Source organism: Syngnathus typhle, linkage group LG1 (assembly GCF_033458585.1).
Source record: "Syngnathus typhle isolate RoL2023-S1 ecotype Sweden linkage group LG1, RoL_Styp_1.0, whole genome shotgun sequence".
NCBI classification, from domain to species: domain Eukaryota; kingdom Metazoa; phylum Chordata; class Actinopteri; order Syngnathiformes; family Syngnathidae; genus Syngnathus; species Syngnathus typhle.
Window position 1 is genome coordinate 9390994 of NC_083738.1, and position 24466 is coordinate 9415459.

A 24466-nucleotide genomic window follows, 5' to 3' on the forward strand; every position below is an offset into this window, starting at 1 on the left:
TTTTATAGTCTTTGGTATGGTCTTAACTAGGCTGGATGTAATTTTTTTTGTTGGCGTTGATTTCTCCGACTGCCCGTAAACGCACCACCGCGCTTCGTGCGCGCACGGGACAGCAAACGAGCAGGTGATCGAGCAAGCGTCTGATACGAGAGCATTGCGGTTGCATGGAGCGTGTTTGAAGTGAACAGCAGAGAAGAAAGGAACAAGGCAAAGTGTTGTGAAATAAAATGCACAGAACGGATGCGCAAGACACGTCAGCTATATAAAGAGCGAGAGTTGTTTTCTTCCTATTAGTTTCAATTCACAGTTTAATGAGCAGTTTCAATCAGCAAATAACAAAATGCGTATTACAGGTAATATTGTATTTCACAACACTTTGCCTTGTTCCTTTGGTCTCTGCTATTCATCCTAAAACACAAAGGCGCTCTTTAAGCAATGCGACAGTGAGCGCCCGGCGCGCTGCACCAAATTAAGCTCCCTGCGCAGTGCGCACTGAGGTCCACTTAAATTTTAGAAAGTACATCAGGACTTTAAAAATATCTTCTAAATTTCAGCGACGGCTCTGTCACAATAATCGGCCAGCCCGGTGCAGTTGGGCGGTCGGCGGCGCGCTACGGTTGAGCGTTCTCTCGCACGCTCTCTCTCTCGCTCTCCCTCGCTCTCGCACACACGCAAACCGGATATCATACGGAGGCCGCCATTACAGATGCGCAGAACGGATGAGCAAGACACGTCAGCTATATAAAGAGCGAGAGTTCAGTTCTCTACCTAAATCCGTATTACAGGTAAACAGGCACGGAGCGCGGTGGTGCGTTTATGGGCAGTCGGAGAAATCAACGCCAACAAAAAAAATTACATCCAGCCTAGTTAAGACTATACCAAAGACTATAAAAATGGGACCCATTGCCTCCCTGCGTGTGTGACGATCATTGGGACTTAAAAAAAAAAAAAAAAAAAATTACATTTTTTTTTTAAAAAAATTCATAAAAATTCGGTGCGTATTATACATGGGTACAAGCTTTTTTCCAGCATCAGCATGCCATTTTTAGGGGTGCGTACTATACATGGGGGCGCACTATACACGGAAAAAAACGGTACATATAATTACTAGCTATAGCTGAACCTTGATTTTACACGCTTTGATTCTACGCGACTTTCCGTCAAATGCGGTTTGGCCATGAACCCCAATTTCCTTCGTCATAAATAGATTTTCTTTTGAACTGTGAGCATTAACCTTAAAACATTTGGAAAACAACACAACCGTATGTATGACTGCTTATGCTTATGCTACATGATCGCTACCATGATTGGTAATATAATAATTTGTCATAATTATATCGTATTAATTTTCATCTAGAGCAATGATGTCATTCCCCAAATGCAAACACATAGTACGTATTTCCCTACTGCAATTTCCTGTGGCTACACTTCCAAGACTATTTGGGGTTCCCAAATTCTGGACCTCAAAGTCGGCGTATAATCGAGGTTCAGCTGTATTTTGAAAATCATTAGATAATAAAAGATTTCATTTCTATTCAGTCAGTGAAAGGGTAGAAAATTTGCTCTATGTCTTGAAATCAGTCTCATAACCTTACACTTAATCATTCTCAACCCCCCAACTTCCCCACTTCTGTGACGTTCTCACTAAAAGCACTCTAGCTGTTTAAAAGCTTATGAAAGAGTTGTTGGGTTTTCTGCTCCAGTGCTAATGGAGCCGCAGTCACTTGGGCACCCTTTACCAGCATGCGTGTTGTGTTTATGTGCTTATCTGTGTAAACACTCATACGCGTGGTTTTTCCCTCATGTGCCTACCTGAGCTATTAAAGCCAACAGGCAAATTGCGGGAACTGCACTTCATATTTTGGCAGTGTATAAAAATGCTGTGTGCGTAATTGCCTCATTAGCGTACCACCGCGGTTTGTTTGAATGAGTCAGAACACGACCAACCGGAGAGCAAAAAATCTGCTAGCGTATTTCAAACATGGTTCTCTCATGTATCCCTTCAGGAAAGAAGAAGTCCAAGTTCCAGACTTTTAAAAACTTCTTTGTGAGGAAGAAGAAAAAGGAGTCGTCAGGAGATCATGCAGAGCTTAAAGGCAGCCAGTCGAGTGATAACATCAGCAAAACATCCGAAAACAATACTCTCAGTCGGTCGGAGAAGGGGAAAGGGTAAGATCATGCACATGCTCTTTGGAAAAAGTCTAATGTCTGTTAAATAGGGACCCAAAGTTTCTTTTTTATATTTAAATGATAATTGTATTACTTAATTTTACTCAGAATGTTAACAAGGAGAGCAACACAATGGCCAGATGTCTTTCTCACAGTGTTGAGATTCGGGGTTTGAATCTCGGCTCCATCACTACAATGTGGTGATTGCATGTTCTTGCCATGGGTTTGATCTTTGTACTCTAACTTTCCTCACACATTCCAAAAGAATCCATTTTTGGTAATTGAATTGATTTTCTTGGTGTCTATCAGTGCCCTCCAAAAAGATTTGCCAAATGCCCAATGCAGAGTCACTAACCATCAGTGTGTCAATTGACCTTTGCTTTTACATGCAACACGGTTAACATGCATGCGACACATTTCTAGTTTACTCAATACTATTTTGTACTGTACATGCTGCTAAAAAAACAGCCACTGTTAATCGGTCTGGGATTCCTTTACGATTGTTCTGTTTATATGACCGATCCATGCTCAAGGGTACATGTATTATGGTTCTGAGGAAGAACATGCAAAAAAGAATAAACACAGCGTTTGTCAAGTGAAGTGTTATTTTCCTAAATATGACTTGACTAAACATTAATTGTGATCCTAAGTGTTTATCTCCTGATCCTCCAGTCTCTGGAATGCAGGACTGCTTTTTCCCGTGTTTGTTTAAAAAGTGGAGCATCTCTTCCTTGGAATAGTACTAATTTCCTTTCCTTAAAGAAAAGGTTTTACTGCCTCTTCCTGTTGTGGCTCAGTAGACAAATATACCCCACTTTTAAAATGAAAGAACATGCCATACTAGGATGAAATGTTACTCTATTACACATGGAAGTAAAGGAGGAAAATAGTTTGGTGGCCTAACCCCCCCTATTTCCTGTTTTCTAAAGGTCAAAGATTAGCCTGGGCAGCAAGGCCTTGTCACACGACTCCGTCTTTGTCTCGGACTCATCGGAGGCCAACGAGGCTCTGGGGGCATCTCAGGACAGCATTCATGGAAAAGTGAAATCGCTTCAGGTACTCTAGTTGTAACTATCATCGCAACAGAAATTGATCACAAACTGAGCCAATCATTTGATCTCTCCAGCCATAAACAAATAATTGTAGCCAATCCAATACATAGAAAAAATTATTGTAGCTCAGAGTTGAAACTCTGGGATGGAAACGTAACCAAAGCGAGTTTTTATTGTGGTATCATCTTGATGTGCTTAATCGTAATGTAAATTCCAGGCAGTCAGAGTTAAAACTAATGATGGGAAAGAGAGCAGACTGACAGATCAATCTGCGTCACAACAAGTGACTAAAAATGGACGATGTAAGTCTGACCCGCAGTTAAACCGCTCCTCTAAGCTGTCTATACAATGAAACTCCCTTAAGCAGATTTGACACTCGGGAAACTTTTGCTAGTTTCTCATGGTCACATTATTTACAGTGTAACAGAATTCTAAAGAATGACTTGTTCATGTGTAAAATATTTTTGGCTTCAAAATATACACTTTTGAAGAACTTGATTATGAAATCTTGGCCGTCAACTCTGAACCGGCCTGTCATTTTGATATGCGAGGAGTCAGATTCTGTGTAAACATATTATGTAACAAGCAAGCTGCACATGGGATAAAGATTGCACGTTTTGCCACCCACATTGTGGCCTTGTTTCTGAATGTTTGCCCTCCATCCCACCACATGATCCAGGTCAAAGTATTATTTTTATGTGTGTGGTTCCAAGAGTATCACGATACAGGCCACAACGTGTATCAGCTGAAAATTTTCGGACATTTTTATTTATGATGAATGATTGAGCTATTGATGATGGAAACATATGTGAGTGTAAGTGTCATGTACTCGGATCTAAATCCTGTTAACATTACCCCTCAAGGTATTCTGTTATTATCCCTCCAGTAAAAGTGATTTAAAAAAGAAAGGAACATACAGTGTTTATTTTGCACCTTGATAAATGAGTCACTGATTGACAATACCAGTGTAACATGCAGCAAACCGATAAAGTATGTCAGTTTTAGTTTCTGTGATACTTCACGGCAAACAGACGCACTTTCAAAATTAAACACTCACCCCTCTGTGGTGACTGTATGAGCAAGTCATTGTCTGTTAATCATACTCTACATCAGTGAGACTGTAAACACGGGAAGACACTCTCAAAGAGCCGTCTGTGGCCTCTTACAATGACAACATTTTTATAAAGGCCTCTAATTCCACCTACTGCATCCACTCTAGTGAAACATTAATAAAAATACTGTCAAGTCTATCACTTTTGGGAAGATAGCATCACGTAACGGGATCCAATACAAAATTCTGTGTTGACATAATACACGGCATAGTGAGTGAGGTCAGAAACAAGGCCAGTTTGTTTTGGATTTAGCGTCTGAACCGGACTTGTGGTTTACTATAGCTAAGTGTTGACATTTGGTATTTGTGTGTTGGATTGTACTGTTCAATAAGATCCATCAGCAACTGTTGCATGTGCCTTTTACACGGAATTGCAGCTTCAGCTGAAGCAGGCCATCAGGCTGGGCTCTCCTCCATCGCTGATGTGTGTCAAGAGGACGGAAGATGCCGGAACTATGTCGGAGGATGACGGTCTGCCCTGCAGTCCCCCCGAGTACACGTCTTCTCAAGCAGCCAGGGTAACATGCACACTACTGTCACGCCACCTAATTGCCACATCTTTTCAAACATGTTTCCTTGTTTCTTTCCACCTGTGTCTTTCAGAATCACGCTGAGAGGAACAATTCACTCAACCTTGCGGGGGGCGATACTGACGAAGACCAGGTAATTGTAGAGATCGAGCCACACAATCGGCTTGTAGAATCTTCTATACGGGTGTCTTTGGGTTTAGGACAGTTCTAATATATACACTATCAAGGCATGAGCTCTGTTTGATAAACTGGTTAGTGTGGTGACATAAGATTAAATGTTAAGATTTCTAGAAAAGAAAAGTAATGTTTTGCAGAATGTAGGCCAGGAAAGCCACCTTGGTAAAATACTTGATGTGATTTATGAAAGCCGCGAGGACACTTTAGGCTGTGCAGCAGAGCTTTGTATTATTGAGATATTTCCCATGTGACTACGTCGGGATAAAAAAAAAATCACTTGTGGTTACTCTAAAAACCTTCAGGTGTTTTGATCTCCTTCTTCAGCTCCATCTCACCACCTTGTTCAGACCCTTAAAAGTGTGTTTCTCTTGATCCGCACTCTTTATACTTCACTTGCAAACCTCTTGACCTTCTGTTTAGCACAAGCCAGATGGGCTAAACAGGCATATTTTTACATCTATGGTAAAGAAGCTGACAAGTTTTCTGCCTTTAAATGTGCACAAAAAATGCAGTCAGTAAAAGTTCGATTATTTAAGTAAACCTGGGCTTTCCGTGCTAAAAACAACCCAAAATGATGAGCACCAAAAATATGTGGGGGGAAAAAAAGAGTTTAAATATTCCTTTTACAGTTGTGAATATGGTGAAAAGACCACAGTAAACTAATGCAGCTGTGAGGGACATATTCCAGAACGTTTTAGGGCGTACTCACACTTGGCCATCTGAACCATGTCAGACTTGTGCGGGGATTCCGCTCTTCTTCTGCCTCCTGCCGTGCGTGTTTATGACCATTAGTTCCAGATTTGGCCCACCAGGATGTCTACCAGACTTGAGTATGCATCAGAGCCAAACTGGACTACAGGTGTCAAATACGCTCACAGACACAGATTGCAAATATGGCCTCAGCCATTAAACGTCACTAAGGGCCGAGGAACATACTCAAGAAGACATGTTGCTGTTGCTTCAACTAAGGTGCAAATATGAATGCACATAGGATGGATAAAGAGGATAGATGGAGATAGATTGAGGAGGGTTCATTTGTATCTAAAAGCTAAAATGTGTTTGTACATTTGGAATTACCGTATTTTCCGGACTATAAGGCGCACCTAAAAACCTAAAATGTTCTCAAAAGCCAACAGTGCGCCTTTATATATGGACCAAATTCCTAAATTTAAAGTGGCCTGAAGCATTGTGTCATGAAATCAATCATAAGTGGCCTGCTGAAGACTATGAATCATGAATAAAAAAGACTTTGGATCATTATTTTGTGATTATAAAGTAACTTGTTGCGTCTGAAGTTGAAGTAAAATAGATAAAATGGAGAATGATTTGATTTGGATTAAAAATCTGACATGATGCATTAATGGTGCGCCTTATAGTCCGGTGCGCCTTATATAAGGACAAAGTTTTAAAATGGGCCATTCATTGAAGGTGCGCCTTATAGTCCGGAAAATACGGTAGGCTACAACAAGAGAAATTGGGTGAGAAAGGGAAAAGGTTGAATCCAACACTTAAAACTCAACTGGGAAAGTGAGTTCTCTTTGTCATCCTTTAGTTTTTCTTGAAACTTTTCCAAGTTTGAAATCTTTTCTCGATGGAGCAAAGCACAAGACTCTGCTCTACTGTATAATCAACACCATAAGTGTTTAAAGCACAGCTAATATTTAGACAGCTGGATGTAGTCACACACAGTCGTGCTCTATTTCCTTTTTGGTTTCCTATCTGCAGACTTCATCATTCAAGGAAGAATTGTAACCTTTCAACACCAATTGACCATCAGTTCATGGTGTGCAGTTTCCTTCTCAAATCCACAACAAGTCAGTGACTCATGTGTGATGTGACTTGCGCTGTCTGGAACTAATCTCTCCAAACAATGGCAGACAAGGTTGTGGTTACAGTTGGTACATATTTGGGTTTCATTTCTCAAACGTAATCCTTAAGTCTTGTTTTTTTAACGGAACATCTTCCTTCGAGTGGTTCGCATGTCTACTCAGATGAGAAGCTTCAGGTTTGAATTATCTTCTCAACGTGCTTGCATGGGTTTTACTCTCTGGTTTCCTAAAAAATGTACATGTTTGGTTTAATGAAGACTCTAAATCACAGGTGTCAAACTTGAGGTCCGGGGGCCAGATCTTGCCCTCCACATCCTTTTATGTGGCCCGCAAAGGCATATGTCAACTATGTAAATTGTCTTATCTTTTAATAAAAAGTGACGTATTGCAACATTTTTTAAAACCCCACTTTCAAAATAAATTAGAAATTGTTTTGTTTAATGCTGCTGTGTGTATACGATAATATATGATAGTACTAATGGCCCCACAAGGGAAACCATAACTACGATATGGCCCGCAACAAAAATGGGTTTGACACCCCTGCTGAGTCTAATTTGTCCAAAGGCATAAGTTTGAGTGTTTACAGTTATGTTGCTAAACAATACCCTGTGATTGGCTGGCAATCAGTCCAGGGTCTACCTTAAGAAGATGGATGGCAATGTAAATGAAGTGAAAAATGTAAGTAAAACCTTCTTTCTCTGTTCTCTCCCCAGTTGTCCAGGAGAGCAGTGAGCCCCCTGGTGACGGTTCCGGGGGATTTCAGTCAGCCGGCAAGCCCTTTTGGCTGTCTGGATAATTCTGCTGCCAAGCACAAGCTGGGCCTAAGACACAAAGCCTGTAACCGGAGGAAAGCTGCCAATGTAAGAACACAAATATGTGCGGTGTATTGCTCTTACTGTTGAAAAGTGGTCCCGCCCTCTGAAGCAAACTGTTGTCGCATCGACATGCTGAAAATGATGCAACATTTTTACTGTGACAATCAGCTCTCCAACTTTCTGTCCCCCATTTTAGTTGTTAACACCAACCCTACAGAATAGTATTGCTTTGGAAGAAAAAAGGCTCTATGTTGTATATGTATAAGATGCTGTACATTATGTAGACAAACTTAGTGAACTCAACAAAACTATATAATAATGATAAGTATATCTTGTCTCATCGGTTAGCTGGTCACCAATATACAAAATTATGATTTTGCACAAAATTATTGGGTAATTTATTGGTTCCTATAGCTTCACTTATCTAGTTTTAGTTTCTCTTCAACACACTAAAACAATTCATTCCTTTTTTGATGGACTCCAAGTGTTAGTTATTTCCATTTTAAAATTCTATTTTGCTTAACTGCAGATCCTCATCATGCTCAAAATATGATGTAACCTTTATGTTAAAGTTAGACCTTTGGAAAAAGCCTATCAAATCTTTGCACAGAACGTTGGAGGAAATGTTTCTCTCATTTTCTGTGTGTGTGATTTGCACATCTTGTAAACGTCGAAGTTAAGAACATTTTAATTATTATTGTGGTTTAAGCGCTTCTCGAAACTGTCGCTGTGTATGGGAACGTTGATAGTTTTGACCTGCATCTTGCTTCTTTCCTTACTCTCTGAACCAATATTTTCCTTGTGTAGTGCTGATGTTTCTAGTACTTTGTGTTTGGTCCATGCAGAGGCTTGAGATTAAATCAGAGGAACACAATGGCATGGATGGATCGTTGAACATTTCCTTCCCGGACACTTTAGAGGCACCAGAGGAAGAGGAGAAACGAGGTTAGTGCTCCCTTCCCCTCCCCCTTCTTATTCCAATGTGTTGTTTCCTTCATCTGTTTCTGCTTATTGATGCAGATGCAAGCGACGATGTGATGAAACAAAAGCCAAAAGAGGAGAAAGAAGCTCAGGAGAAAGAGCAGCCATTGTTGCACGAATCAGCGGAAGAGGATGATTTGGACGTTTCTCTTGATCAGGACACTTCCTGTCACTCGGGGGTGGGAGCAGCTGACACTCAGCCTTCGCCCTCCCCCGAACTCAGTAACGGAGGCTCTTCTCTGGACAGTCCCATGTGCGTAAACATCATTTTCTAATTGGATTGTTTTTATTGCGGTGGGCTCTCCTACTAATAAGACCTCATCATTTCTGCTTTCAGAGCCACACCGGAACCCCCTGCTGGCCACCAAGATTTCTGGGACCATTCTCTTGTGAATGGAAAAGAGAAGGGCATGGATGGACTAGATCTGGGAGAAGAAGATGGACTTGGAGAAGGTGTGGAGGGTGACGGCTCCTTCTTACAGGAAGTGCTCAGCTCCCTGAAGACGCCCCTACCTTCTTGCACTCCATGTGTGGCCTCTGAGGATGTTGTCCTGGATCTGAATGACGAGAACAAGGAACAGGAAAATGAAGAGGAGGTGATGGATGAGCCTGCATTTCCTCAAATTGCTCCATGTGATACCCTATTGGATCAGTCTAGCGAGGAAGAGGAGGAGGAGGAGGAGGAGGTAGCTGCTTTGACTAGTCCTTTCCTACATGTGGATGAGGAAGAAGAAAGTGAAGATGATGATGAAAAAGAAGAAGAGGAGGAGGAGGAACTTGTTGTGGAAAGATTCAGTCAGCCTTGTGTAAGTATTTTTTATTATTAATCACGTGTCATCAATGCATCCATTTACCGAAAAGTTATTTACAGAGTCTTTTGACTTCATGACTTCATTTGTTTCTTCTTTCAGATCCGTTTAGAGGATGAGCATCACGACTTGCCACAAGAAGTCAAACCTGAAGAACAGCACGACATGTACAAAACAGAATCGAACCACAGGGAAGAACTGGAAACTGAAGAAAGTGCGGAAGATCAGAAATTAATCGATCTTCAAGTGGAGGGAGAAGGTCATAAGGTGAGGGCGGATGTGGAGGAAGAGGAAAAACAACAGTGGACGGAAGTGGCAGAAGACGAAGCGTGGGAAATGCTTCCCGTTGAAACATGCCAAGAGGTTTGCAATGTGACGTTATTGCCGGAGCAAAGGGAAACTTCACATGTTGATACCATGGGTAACTCACAATGCACACATGAAGTTGAAACACTTCAGTCATGTGATCTGGTAACCAACCACGAGAGCCAAATATTTCCCAATGAAAATGATCGTGAAAGTAAAGCAAGAGAGGAGGATGAAGACTTCGAGCACACAGAGCTCCATTCAGGAGAAGATGAGGGGAAGGATAGAGATGTGGAGCAGGAAGAATTGCTGGAGATGGAAGAAGAAACAGAAACAAAGCAAACAATATCATTTAGAGTGTCTTCTTCTTCACACTTTGAATCGCCTTCACAAGACACTGAGACCTTGGGTCTGAGCACACCAAGCACTCCCGGTGAGACTGACCCTCCCGCCGAGACCATCACTCCCATCGTTCCCTGTGAGACTGTTACTCTTGAAGAGACCACCATTTGCACCGAGAGCCTCCCTGCCAGTGAGACCTTCCCTCATGCTGAGGTCAACATTCCCATCGAGACCTTCTCCAACTACCAACCTCCAAACACTCCAGTCCACACAAACCTGGTCTCTCCGTGCTTAGAGTCGGGCACATTCGCCTTTCAGTTGTCTCCATCTGACGAAGATCCTAAAGTTGCGGCATCCTATACAATAACAGAGCAACATGTTGATGAAGAGATCACTGACACTGGAATGGAAGTCAAAGAAGAGCCGGTGACTCCGATTTCTGATACAGATGTTGTAGATGAAGCCACGCCTCTACCTGAGGAGGAAGTAGTCAACCAGTTACCGGAACGTCCCAATAAGAGCAAAGTTCGCTTCACAATCATCCCTGCCTGGCAGAGATCCCTCTCTGGTGGGGAGCCCAAAGAAATCCCGCCCCCTTCATCAGCCCCAACCCCCAGCCAAGAGCCTGGAGATGAGGATGTGGAGGAGACCACCAAGAAGGACCCACAGTTGGAGGCCCAGATGGAGAAATGTGTCAAAACAACAATAGCTGGCGGGACTGCTGTCAAAGCCTTCAATGATACGGTCCAGGACCCAGTGACAGCGCAAACCTCAGCTGCTGCAACTAAAGAAGGTGAGCAAACATAATGAATGAGCAGACAGGCACTTCAGCAGAAGTGTGTGTACAGACACCTAATTTTTGCAGTTTGGCTTTCATGAATTCACCCATTTGTTGATTTTTTTTTTTCTCTCCCCTTGAACTATTCTGTTGTTTACTGAAATTCTCCCCAATTTACCTTTAGTGCACAAGTCAAAGAATGAATTTGCTGGCATCTTGATTTTGAGTAAACATGTTCAATTTAGTTGTTTTATTTTAAAAAACAGTCCTCTGCTGCCATCTTCTGGCATCTTTTAGTCCATCTTTTTACGCCTAGAACAGAAAGAAACGACTAAAGGCTTGGCCATTTATACAAATTGTGTTAAAAAATAATAATTAAAAAAAAAAGTTAATTTAAAGGAGTCGTATCTTCCACACCTAGTTTGGTTTATCCTGCACTTCTATGTACAGAGAGCACTGTGGCGATGGAGGGAAACAATCCCTTTGGAATTCGGCTGAGGAAGACTGTAGTGCTGCATCGCTTTGGTTCGGAAGAGGAAAACACAGAGGTGAAAACCAATCCTTTATTAATTAATTTATTTATCCTTTTGCGGTTCATTCTTTTATTATTAAGATAGGGTAGAATGTTCTGGATTGATTAATAATACTGTAATTGGCAACAGGTTGTTTGTGCCTATTGCCACCTAGTGAAATATTGATTTGTTTGTCTGTCTTACGGACAGATAAATGAAACATTATTTATGGTAAAAAAATATTTTCATGGAAATTATGATTTTTGTTTGTTTTGAAAGTGAAATTGGGCGATTTCCTGTGGTAATGTGCACTGGTGTAAGCCACCCGCACCATCATTTTTTCTCCCACCACCAAAGGAAGCCTGGTGTTTGTAAAGCAAAACGCCACAAGAACAAACAATATACCGATTTTTTTTTGCCAGTTTCATGTCGGTCTTGCCACATTTCAAAGCATAGATGACATTTAATTGTAAAATCTTTAACAAAGAAATTAGTATTTGCAATGGAGGTTGGGGGCAACTGTTAAATATGTTTAATAGGTTTTTACAATTTATTTAGGACTATAAACAGATCCCAAAGCAACAATTGTGGGGCCCACTGCAACGTTTCCAGTGTTTGTCTGGTGGCTCGTAGTGGTTTAGACAGACCATGCAGCTATGAACGTGTTACTGCATTTGATGTGCTCTCTTTTTAGGCACCCGTTGAGCCTCCGGCGCAGCCTGTTACTTGTAAAGTTGAAATGAGCAGTTTTAAAGCGTCCATAAGTCCACCAGTTTTCACCAAACCTGCCCTTCCCAAGAAACCAGATGTCCACGGGGAGACTGGAGTGAAAAGCAAACGTGTCTCAGGTGCATACGAACACAAATGCACTCTTGGGAACACGGAGCCAATCTAACATTGGCATGGTTATTAAGTTCCCATAAAATTAACCCCGTGACTCATTTAGAACCTGCTGCAGCTCGTGGTGTCCCCGCTGAATCTGAGCGTCCCAGCTGGATCTCCATGGCCAGACAAAAACAGAAGATCTATAAAGAAAATTCACTGGACGAGATGACCGTCAAGAAGGTTAGTTAATTTTTGATCTAAAAACACAAATCCGAGTGAGATTGCATTTGTTCATCCTGTTTTTTTGTTTCCCCTCTCGTTGCATTTGCATACATAAAAGACATCAACATACAGTTTGAGCTGCTTCAACTAATGAATGTGGTTCTCTCTTTTGTCATCAGGAGGACCAAGACAGTAACTCTTCGTTGCCTTCGTATGTCAGCCAAACATTAAAAAAGGAACTCTGCACCAAAACATCCGACTTCTTCGGAAAAGGTCTGAACACACACGCACACACAGACACAACATCAAGAAAGGAACACACACGGAAACGTACACACACACACGTACCACAGCCAACTTTATCCTTGTGAATTATGCTTGCGCTTAGAGAACCAACTTTGTCTGAGAAATAATATAAACATGCAGTGTTCAACATCAATGAGTGTGCTCCATTTTGTAAATTGAGCTTTTTTTTTTTTAACCCTCATTTTTCAGTGAGCACAAGAACATTTGAGAATTTTGATGCTGAATGGACTCACGTGGTTGAATTAAAAAAAAAAATTGATTTGCTTGACTTTTATTGAGGTGCAGATTTTTCAACCGTATGTATGAATATGTAAAAAAAAAAATACTTTTTATGAATTTTGTACTTCAGTCCAAATACATAAACTTTCAAAGTAAAAAAAAAGTCAGTCTGCTTTATTGTCAATCTCTTCACACAAAGAAACTGAAATTACGTTTCCTCTATCCCACGGTGACGAGACACAGCACACGATAGACATACAAGTAAACGACACAAAATAAAAACAAGAAGGCACAAACAATAAATAATAAGAGTGATGAATAAATAATAAACCAAACAAATAACCGAATAAATAAGAGGAGAAATAACGGAGCAAGTGTGCATACAGCAGACAGTACGCATAGCGCAAAGGTACAGGACACTACGCAGAAAGGGGGAGAGAGTTCAGGATCCTAACAGCCTGGAGTATGAAGCTGTTGGTGAGTCTGGTGGTGCGGGAGCGCAGGTTCCTGTACCTCTTCCCAGAGGGCAAAAGATTGAACAAAGAGTGAGCGGGGTGACTCACATCACTCACAATCGCGGTCGCCTTGCGGGTGAGGTGGGAGGTGTAAATGTCCTTCAAGGAGGGGAGTGAAGCACCAATAATCTTACCAGCCGTGTTCACTATGCGCTGCAGGGCCTTCAAGTTGTAGTCAGTGCAGCTGCCACCCCAAACAGCAATACAGCTGGAGAGGATGCTCTCAATGGTGCCACAGTAAAACGTAGTCATGACGGCCGGAGGAGCGCTCGCTCGCCTGAGTTTCCGCAGGAAGTACAGGCGGCGCTGGGCCTTCTTCGCTTCTTCTTCGTTGTCCCTGCACCACGTGGTCAGAAGGTCAACCTCCAACCTGTATTGAGTCTCGTCTCCCTTGGTGATAAGACCCACCAGAGTCGTGTCGTCAGCAAACTTCACAATGCGGTTGTCGCTGTAGGTTGCAGTGCAGTCATGAGTCAGTAGGGTGAAGAGCAGCGGACTGAGCACACAGCCTTGGGGGGCCCCTGTGCTCAGCGTGATGCTGGTGGAGATTTTGTCGCCAACACGTACCACCTGTGGCCTCTGACAGAGGAAGTCCAGTAGCCAGTTGCAGAGGTAGGTACTGAGGCCCAGCTTGTCGAGTTTGCAGATGAGACGTTGTGGCACAATGGTGTTGAAGGCTGAACTGAAGTCCACAAACAGCAATCGCACATACGAGTCCCTTCTCTCCAGGTGGGTGAGGGCCGAGTGGAGGGCAGAGCAGATGGCATCCTCAGAGGACCGTTTGGCTCGGTACGCAAACTGGAAGGGGTCTATGGTGGGGGGGAGAACGGATCAGATGTGCTCCATGACAAGCCGCTCAAAGCACTTCATGATGATGGGCGTAAGAGCCACGGGGCGGTAGTCATTGAAGCAGGACGGAGCAGGTTTCTTTGGCACAGGTACGATGGTGGCAGCCTTGAAACACGGCGGGACGATGGCCTGCTGCAGGGAAATGTTAAAGATGTCCGTGAAGACACCCATCAGCTCCCCAGCGCAGTCCTTCAGCGCTCGACCTGGGATGTTGTCAGGGCCCGCCGCCTTATGGATGTTGATAGCGGCAAGCGCCCTCCTCACGCTGTCGGCAGAGAGGCACAGGGGCTGCTCGTGTGAAGGGGGAGTGGCCTTCAGCGGGCAAATGCTGTTCTGAGCGTCGAAGCGAGCAAAGAAGCGGTTAAGATCATTTAGCAGACGGACGTCCCCTTCACAGCTCTGCGGCGCGGGCTTGTAGTCCGTGATGGTTTGAATACCCTGCCAAAGGCTCCGTGCGTCCCTGCTGTCCTTGAAGTGGGCGGTAATTTTGCAAGAGAACGCCCTCTTCGCTTCTTTGATGCCCCGGGACAGGTCGGCCCTCGAGGTCCTCAAGCCAGCCTCATCCCCCGCTCTAAATGCTTTGTCCCTGGCCCTCAGCAGCCTGAAGACAGCCCCTGTCAGCCATGGCTTCCGGTTAGCCCGAGTGACAATGGATTTTGAGTGAGTCACATCATCAATGCACTTCGTGATGTAGGAGGAAACAGAGTCAGTATACTCCTCAATGTCTGTCAGATCGTCACAAGTGGCAGCCCGCCTAAACATGTCCCAGTCAGTAGTGCCAAAGCAGTCACGAAGCGCATCAGAGGCACCCTCAGGCCACACCCGTACCCGCTTGCGAACCGGTCTGTTCTATGTCAGGAAATGTTGATTCTAGATGGAAACCAGAGGTTTTTTTTTTTTATTTATTAACAAATCAGTTTAGTTGTGTGTACTTGTTTACTCTAGTATGTTAAGCGTTGTATAATGTCCTCAACATGCGATAACACAAACTAATGGACAACTAATTTTAAACTTGCTGTGTATTATTTCTTTTTAACTTTACTTGAGTATTTTTTTCTCAACAGCATTTTAACATTTACTACCTGCATTTGAAAGCAGATATCTGTACTTTGGTCTTCTAACAGTTAAGAGAAAAAAACAAGGACAATAACAACATGAAGGAATGTGAAAGGAGACATTAGAATGGAAGCTAATTCAGAGTAGCAAAATATATCTTATCTCGCCTTAAGAGATTTTACAATACTGGTTTATTAGACTTCGGCCAGAACAAAGACACCTCGCTAAAAGGCAGTGGATGCGTGGAGTTCCTTCGCCGAACCAGCAAACAAAATCAATGGACATGTCATTATTGTCATGTATGGCGACGTCTATATTATATATATATCGAGTGACAGGTTTTTTCCTACCGCGAAAATAAGTCCTATAGGTACGACAGTAATTTTTGAATGTATCTGTTTAGAATTTCTAAATAATTCACTTGACTCCTATCATTTGATTGGATGCCTTCTTCACTAAGGACAGATCGTTTGAGTCAGTAATTGTCAAAGTGTGGTAGACAGGCTCCTTCTAGTGGTAGAGTAGTATTTTCTGGACAGTGATTTATAGCAGTGTTATGGTCAAATTGTGCTTAACGCTACAGTGAAAATATCAATTTTATAATTAGAAACTCTGGCTTGCTTTTGGTGACCACTCAAGCCTTCTATTATTGTATTGCTGGTGTTATTGGTGGGCGGAGTGTTTTCTAGCATGATTTGGATAATTTATGATGCACTTCTCAATAAATGCTCACAATTAAATTATTTTTTCCTTTAGTGAGTTCTTCAGAGATCAGTAAGTCTCCATCAACTACCGAAAACGAGACCAAGAAGCAACTCTCCCCTGTTACTCCAGTGCCACCTCAGCTTCCCAAATGTCAGCCACTCCCTTGCCCTGTCACCCCCAAATCCACTCTTCCCTCAGTCACCTCCAAACCCGCACCGCAGGCCTCCTCCTTTCAACGATCCCTATCCCCTCCTACTCCTGTTCCAGTTCCCGTAAAAGCTCCTTCTAGCTCCAACCCGCCCGCTGTGTCCAAACCCCCCCTAGAACCCAAGCCAGCGCAGAGCCCAAGCACGACACTCACTTCGCCCCCTTTTCCATCAAGAATCAACCCTCCGCTGACTGCTTCAAGAGTTCCTGTACTTTCTGGTCCGCCGACGGAGTCTCAGCGTGGTCTCCCATCTCCATCTTTGCCCCAGGATGAGCCACCGTGGATGGCTCTGGCCAAGAAGAAGGCCAAAGCCTGGAGCGAGATGCCCCAGATAGTTCAGTGACGAACAGGGACGCTTCGGTACTCTGGCTCACATTTGATTATTTGACTCTACAGAGAGTCTGAATGGACCAGAATGCATTTGCACATTACTGAAATCTTATTATTGTTGACTCTTGCTTTCTTGTTTCTCAGCATGACTCACACAAATTCTTTATTTCCATATTGCGTACAGCGATGTTGCATGAATGGCAGGGTAAGTAGCTCCAAAATATATATGTAGCTCTAACTTGAAAGGTTTATCCACACGTCTGCACTTTTAGTTTATAATAAAGTGCCTGTTTGTGATAAGAAATAATAACATTGGGATATTATGAGTGACTATCATGGTCAAACAAAACAATGTAAAAAGTAAAAAACCCAAGGAAAGAGTCTTAAAGTCACATCAATGATCTCAGAGTGCTATTATTACAAGACTAAAGTTATAATTTGTCAGGGGAAAGAGAATAGTTTACAGGTGAATGGAAAAAAATATATACCATACAACATAAACACAGCCATCTAAGAACTCCTACTTTATATATAAATCGGGTAATGTCTACACTTTTAGTTCGATAAGATGTTTCGCCTGAATACACTAATATGAATGATCCTTCTTGAGGGGAAGGTTTTCTGAAAAGCCAAGACTTGATTGTAGTAAATTGCATTTTTCCCCCCTCATATTACAACTGACTTGTTATATGTATTTTTTTCAAACCTAACTTTTTTTTCTCCCTCCTAATTTCATATTGTTAAGGTTTACTGTCCTAACACAATTAACAAAAGCCAAGAGAGACAAAGTCCAAGCCTAAAAGAGTGTGCTTATTTTAGAATCTAATACCAAGCCACATTTTGGAGGAATCTCATCCGATTGGAGCAAAATCTACATGAACTGACCAAAGTTGTGCTGGTGTTTCACCAAAGTGATCTAATCTGCATTTCCTTAAGGGGCCACTATTACTTTTCGGTGGCCAATGTAGTATTTTTAAGTCTTCATCATCATACAGGAACATGATCTTAGAATGCTTATTACATGGATTTAAATATTTTTAGTTTTTGTTTCATCTTGGCAGCCATATATGGGCTGTTTAATTTCTTAATCACTACCAAATGTACAGATAACGATTCAGATAATCTACAGACGCAGTCAGTAGCCGTTTGGAGATTGTTATTCATCAAAATCATCAAGGAAGGCGAGAGAGCTTGCATTGGTATCAGATTGAATGAGATTGATTATCTCACTATGAGTTGTTTGTTTTATTTTGTATTGCCTTTTGAGTATTTTTTGTGTACATATATGGTGCAGTAAATAACAAATGAGAATTTTTTTTCTTCTGTACTTTTGTTTTGTCTCATCACTACTGTCTTTTACAATGATGAAAAAAAAGAAAGACTTGATGCAATTCAGAAAAAAAAGAAAGACTTGATGCAATTCACATCATACTGATAAAAATAATTACCCTGATGCAATATTATCACCTGCAAGTATTAGCTGGTAATCCATGGTACTTTTGCTACTTTAAATTCAAGAAGAAATGGGTACCGCAAAAAGAAAAAAACACACACACACACACACACAAAGAAAATCCTAAAGCAGCACACTGTAGTGGTTCATTCTTCTGGTATCTGGCAGCATGGGTTCAGTTACCGCCATGAGACTAATGGTTGTCTTTTTGTGGCCCGTGATTGATTGGGGACTTGTTCAGGGTGCACTCTCCTTTTTGCCTGATGCCATTTGGGATAGTCTCCAATTTCCTTACCTATTTGTAGTGTTTCAATGGGGACGTGTGGGGAGCGACTGAGGCTGCTCCTCTAAATTTCAAAATAAACAACAGTAGATAGTACATTTTAGATATGAAATGAGCACATTTTGTGAGTCCGCTGGTAGAAACGGCTGCATTTTGTGCAACCTACCTATCTTCTACAGTTTTTTTTTTTGAAAGGAATCTATTATTTCAATTGGTAGACTGAGTATTCAAAGTTCAAAGTATACTATATGTAGTATGATTATTGTACAAAATACACCCTGAACCAGCAGATTGCTGGGTGCATTGTTTACTAACCTGTACCACTCAAAAATTAGGAACATGAGCAAGGAAGCAGAGTAGAAAAGCAGAGTGGTACAGATGATGTGTGCTCAGCCCTTGACACAGATGCTCTGTTATCCAAGCGTCTTTCTGATGTGGAAATAATTACAAAAATAAATATATAATTATTCAATTGAATATCGATTTATTTTTATATATTTTTAAATTTTTTAAATATTTGTTTGTATTTTTACTTTTATTTTTTGATTTGACACTTTTGTCCTGTAAAGAAAACCAAAAACGTTGGTGACAGACTTGTAGTGGAAAATCATGTAACAGAGGCGTCAGAAATTATAACTCATTCATTGTTTGGAGAAGCAAACATTCAACCAGCAGGGGGAGACATTGTACAAGATAAAGACGCTCGGCAGCCAACTGAACAATATGCACAAAGGTGATTTCAAATAAAAATGGAAGAAATAAAGAAAAGTCAAATACAATCGTGGAGCAGAAAACTGGCAACCACAACACGGAGACAATACATCTTGTCCTTAGTGTAGAAAATACAACTGAAATGTACATTCAGTGGGAGCGAAAGTACCAATCTGCTTCAGAAAACCCTTCCCTGCACTATTAAAATTGGTATAAATGTTGTTCCCCATGCAATGCCACTGAATCAAAACAAGTCCAAGTCTGGCATAAACATCTACTGCAACCCGCAGGATGTAACTCTTGTGTCTAACACAGATTCAGGCAACACTTGTGCAGCATAAGATTTATTCTTTTATAGTTCATACCAGGGGTGTCAAACTCATTTTTGTCGCAGGCCGCATCATAGTTTCCTCCGGAGGCTTATTATTATTATTATTACAACCCAAATAAATGTAAGAACGTCTAATATTATATACAGCAGGGGTGCCTACGTTTGACCCTCAAGACCCCCAATCCGGCCTGTTTTAGGCGGAGCCCTACTACAGCACACCTGATTCAAATGATCAGTTTATCAGCGAGATTTGAAAAAGTCTGAAAATGATAATGTGAAGCAGATGTGCTGCAGTAGGGATACATCGAAATCAGGCTGGATAGGGGCTCTTGAGGACCACACTTGGACGCCCCTGATATACAGTACAGCCTACACAAGACTGATGAATAACTACTGAAATCAGAGGTGAGTAAAAACTGTTCATTTAAAAAAAAAAAGAATGGTAATAAAACTTGCTAGCAACATCTCTATTAGTGAAGACCATTTGTAATTTTAGTATTGACACATCAAATTTGTCTTGGTGGGCCAAATATAATTACAGTATGGGCCAAATTTGGCCCATGGGCCAGAGTTTGACACCCCTGCTTTATAATATATTTTTATACTTCTTTTTTCATATTGTCAATTATTTCTCATTGTTTAGTTTATTTCTATTGCCCAAGGTGGCTGCTTATCATGAATAACTTGAAAACAATCAAGCACTCACACAATCAAAACGTCCCAGATTTTAGGTGTCAAGTGAGTCCAAGCACAACATGGACTGCCTTGTAGTTGCATGTTGCTAGCAGAATAGACTGCAGGAAGTAGCTCTATGAAGGCAGATATTTCCTAAGTTGTGAGCAGAAGAGAGTAGCTCTACCTGATAGGAAGTATTTTGAAATAATGCCTCAACTGATAAATAGGTTTGTGTTTTGCAGTGTGTGTGCTTTATTGAATGCTATTAAATTAGTGGCCCACGGGCCACATGCGGCCCAGAACCAACTCCGAAGTGGCCAATCTTGTGGCCCAGCCTGCCTGACTTGAGTTATATTCAATAGATGCAGAAGGTATCTCTGTTTGCAAGATTCCAACATGTTTCATACCGTGACTGCAAAACTCACATTGCCTCACCACATTGGTGATGGTAGTAAAACAGTAGTGGGAAAAAAACATTTAAACTTGACAATTAAAAAAAAAACTAGTATCTTGGCTTGTGTAGAATTTCATATTATCATCCAACTTCCTAAAAAAGGTATTTCTCCTTGTCTTAAACAAATCCAGCATCATGTTCATCCCCTCACTCCACGTGTGGGCATGTATGTGTCTGAAAGTGAGTAATTACAGCAATCTCACAAGTTGAGCAATTAGCTATGGCGGCCAGATGGTGATCATGCAGCTGTGCAGGTCGTCTTTCAGTGAGATCATGTGAGGAGAGGAAGACTCAGTCCCTTCTCGCTGTCTGATGACAGCGAGCCTACCAACCTGGCAACCTCATTTCCTCACAAACACATACAGACTCTTCCATTGCCTTTGGCATGGCGTCTGGTGACTACACGGTGGTGTGTGTGTGTACATAACATGTGTGCAACCCATTTGGGGACTCCTTTATTACATACAGTTGTGCACCAGGGGGCTGATTCCATCACAGTGTTTGTTTGGCCATGCAACGATACAGACCTGAGGCATCCATCACACAAGAGACCATCCAGACCTGAGAGGTGGTCCTTGAGATGCACGCCACACTAATGAGAACCAACCTGATTTGTTTAAGCAACAACGGGTAGACTACTGATGGACGTGAAGGTCCGCTGCTTAAGTTGCCGTCTGGTTCAAAGTCTGCTTGATTTCCTGGCCTCCCCCTCGCATAAGGGTTTATTTCCATTCTTTTATGAGAGGAAGTGTTCAGTCAGTGTATGTGTGTGCAGTGAAAAAAAATTAATAAGAGAGGACATCAAGCATGAAAAATCCCAAAGTCCTTAACATCTTCTGTTGAAAGAGAGCGCAGAGTCAACATGCCAGTTAGCGGGAAGTCATTCACTGTCTTCGCTCTGCTGTCACTCAACTCTTGTTAACTCCCTCACAGCCACACATGGCCATTTTTTTTCAGGATTAAGTCAGGTTTAAAGGCTGGTGGCAGAAGCAAAGAATGAGATGTAAGGCTATTTTGGGATGCTTCTACCATTGGCATCAGGGCCTGAATAGTAGGTCTATGTCAAGATGATTGATTCCAGCATTTTTATCTTTATAATCTGAAAAGCTGCAGCATACAAAGTAACTTGAAATGGCACCTAAGACTTGAAAGTAAAACATCTCAATCTTGAATATCTGCTGGCATTGCATCTCATATCTTTATAATGTTTATTTTGTTAGTTTATTCTCGCTATGTCTATTCTTGACCAAATCAGTAGGTTCTAAGGCCAAATTAGGTGAGGTAGCAGTGATACCTTGGGTCATCGATTGTAGATGTGCTGTGTAAGCCTGTTCTTTGTATCTGAAATGTGAAATGATCCCAAACTTTGGACATTATCTGTCTTTTACACACTCTTTCTCCTGGCCCGTTGCCATGCGCAGGCTCATTTCTAATTGGAGTAGTGCACAAGGCTCAGTGTACACACGCCCTTAAGGATATTTGAATGTACTTTTATGGGGGGAGCGCAAAAAAAAATCCACAGATGGAGTTCTGGATGAGGCAGCAGGACGGGTTTGGGTTAAACTGGAAGGTTAAAGCTTATTAATTTGCTCATATTACCCACATTATACAGTGTTTATACAAAGTGTCTCCACACGCAATGACCTTCATTACCATCTTCCCCTTGAGAGGCTCAGGTGTTAAAAAAATGGCTTGTAGAACTCGTCGAGGCCATGCTTGATTGATAATGTCACATACATCTTGGTATAATTAGATGAGAATATATTAGGACACTGTGGTCCAATTGTTAAAGATGAACTGGAGATGGATGCTCATCATGATGTCTGGAGGTTTCCATTTCAACATAAACATTGGGCCAAGACACTTTACTGATGCGTTGGTCCTATGTGATTAATGCTGATCACATCGTGACCTCACCTACCGTTCTAATTACAATTAAAAATCAGTCAGAAACCATGACATTAAAAAAAGGGTAACCCCATCTCAGCTGAAATGAAAACAGAGTCTACCTTGGGGTGTGTCATGGAAGGCTTTGCTCTGTTTTAAAAGTGTCCATTAGAATTATGGGCGGTGTAAAGATGGTGGTGTGATTTCATTTCGATTATAATTAACTTTACTTTGTGATACAAATTCTTTCCATGTGACGAAATCTTCCACTGCACATGATCCGGAATTGTAAGTTTATTTACAGTGCCATTTACAGTACTCTTGATGTTTTTTCTTTTTTTTTTTTATAGTTATTTGCAGTCATGTGTTCAATATATGGCATAGCTTTGCTAATGTAAAAGACAGACCTCAAATTCAGTTAGGGAACTGGGGTTCAATTGATCCAAAAAGAGACTTCAAGATTTTTATTGTCACTCCCAGTAGAGGTTAAACTAACCACAAAGGAAAGAAAATTACCCCTGGATGTAAAACAAGTCAAGACGCATAGCTTTGCTTTAATGAAGTCATACTGAATAATCTACATCCTCTATGGCTAATATTACTGCATCTTACTAGATCACAGTAGCAACCAAATAAGAAGCACAGTGGAATCTCAGAGTTTGAACAACTTGCAAATTGGTCAAATCGACCTTTGACCTTAAAACTTGAGTGAAAAACATCTCTGAGTTCAGACCTAATTCTTGGAACCCGAACGCATGTTAGCCAAGGCAGGCCAAGCGATGCCAAATGCACACGTGATGGTGGTGAGACAATTTTGAGTCAGTGTCAACACTCACCCGGCGGGGCTCCATCCATCCAGTGATACCAGTAGCACACAGCAAAATGAAAGTCAAGATATATTTTTAAATACTTTACAGGGTGTACATGTTATTCCATAAATAGACATTTACATGGCGGTGGAGAACTGATTAAACTCATTTACATTAGTATCAATGGGAACAAATGTTTTGGAGGTTGAACAAATCAGACTTGGAACACTTTACAAGAATGAAATATTCATCATATTTTCTGCATGATAATATGTATCATATTGCTGTTGCCAAACTTTTTGTTTCATATAAAGACAATTTGTTATTCGGGTCATTGCTGTTGTAGAAGTTTACTGGATTATGCAGTTGTTCCTAATGAAGTCTCCAGTGAGTGGAAATGAAAACTTGAAGATCAGTCAAGGATGTTTAGTGATTAAAACAGGAATTTCTTAACCTCCTGTGTTGTTCCGTCTTATCGTGTTGACATCACTATTGACATGTTTTCTTCAGACAAAGGCAAAAGGCATCATCGCAAAACTAACAGCAAACATCTTCGTGTGATGCCTTTTCCTGTGAGATACTCCTTCCATCCTTCAGTTGAACTTTTTTTAACCGTCTGCCAAGCTGGTATGTGGAATGCCATCATTTAGTATGCATTTCCTCAATGACCGTTTGACCGAATGCTGGACCCACAGGGTCCCCACCCTGTCCGTGCCAGGCTTGAGAGCCTCTAAGCCCCTAATTAGAATGGGTGCTGGGCCTCTGTCAGCATTTGTCCAAGCTTTCCCGTTAAAATCATCCCCTCCCACTCATTTTTTCCCCACATTTTTAGCTTCACCAGACTTCAAAACAAAGTGTCTGAAAGTAAGTGACAGAAAGACGCTCTGATAGCGCCAACTCTCTTTTTTTTTATATCCATCGGTCCTTTTCTTTATTTCCTGGATGTTTTGTCATCCGTGGTGAAAATGGTGAATACTAAATAGAAGCCTGGTGGAAACAGTGCTTGTTTATTCTCCTCGTGTCTGCACAGCAGACCTTAATGACCCTCGAGGTACCATTACTGGACGCCTTATCAGCCGTGAACGCATCTCATATACTGCCAGGATCTTCTTCTCACTGTTAATGTGCATCACATTACTGTTCGCAATAGCAGTATAATCACTGGGTTGTTCGTATATGAGCAACAGGTAGCTCTTATCTGAAGACGTTTATGTTGC

At 41.6% G+C, this 24466-nt stretch overlaps 1 protein-coding gene across 6 annotated transcripts in view; it reads left to right on the forward strand.

Moving 5' to 3' along the window:
• zgc:66433 (uncharacterized protein LOC321250 homolog) overlaps nt 1-17957 on the forward strand; it is a 39288-nt gene extending 21331 nt beyond the window's left edge. For all 6 annotated transcript variants that reach the window (XM_061275710.1, XM_061275730.1, XM_061275737.1 and 3 more), the window contains 14 exons: nt 2007-2169; nt 3099-3225; nt 4710-4850; nt 4936-4995; nt 7582-7728; nt 8529-8628; nt 8704-8917; nt 9002-9470; nt 9576-10914; nt 11350-11447; nt 12106-12259; nt 12358-12476; nt 12638-12731; nt 16160-17957. In XM_061275710.1, coding sequence (XP_061131694.1) covers nt 2007-2169; nt 3099-3225; nt 4710-4850; nt 4936-4995; nt 7582-7728; nt 8529-8628; nt 8704-8917; nt 9002-9470; nt 9576-10914; nt 11350-11447; nt 12106-12259; nt 12358-12476; nt 12638-12731; nt 16160-16659 — 3725 coding nt within the window. In that variant the 3' untranslated portion in view covers nt 16660-17957. The remainder of the gene's footprint in view (nt 1-2006; nt 2170-3098; nt 3226-4709; nt 4851-4935; nt 4996-7581; nt 7729-8528; nt 8629-8703; nt 8918-9001; nt 9471-9575; nt 10915-11349; nt 11448-12105; nt 12260-12357; nt 12477-12637; nt 12732-16159) is intronic.
• Nucleotides 17958-24466: the final 6509 nt, after the last annotated feature.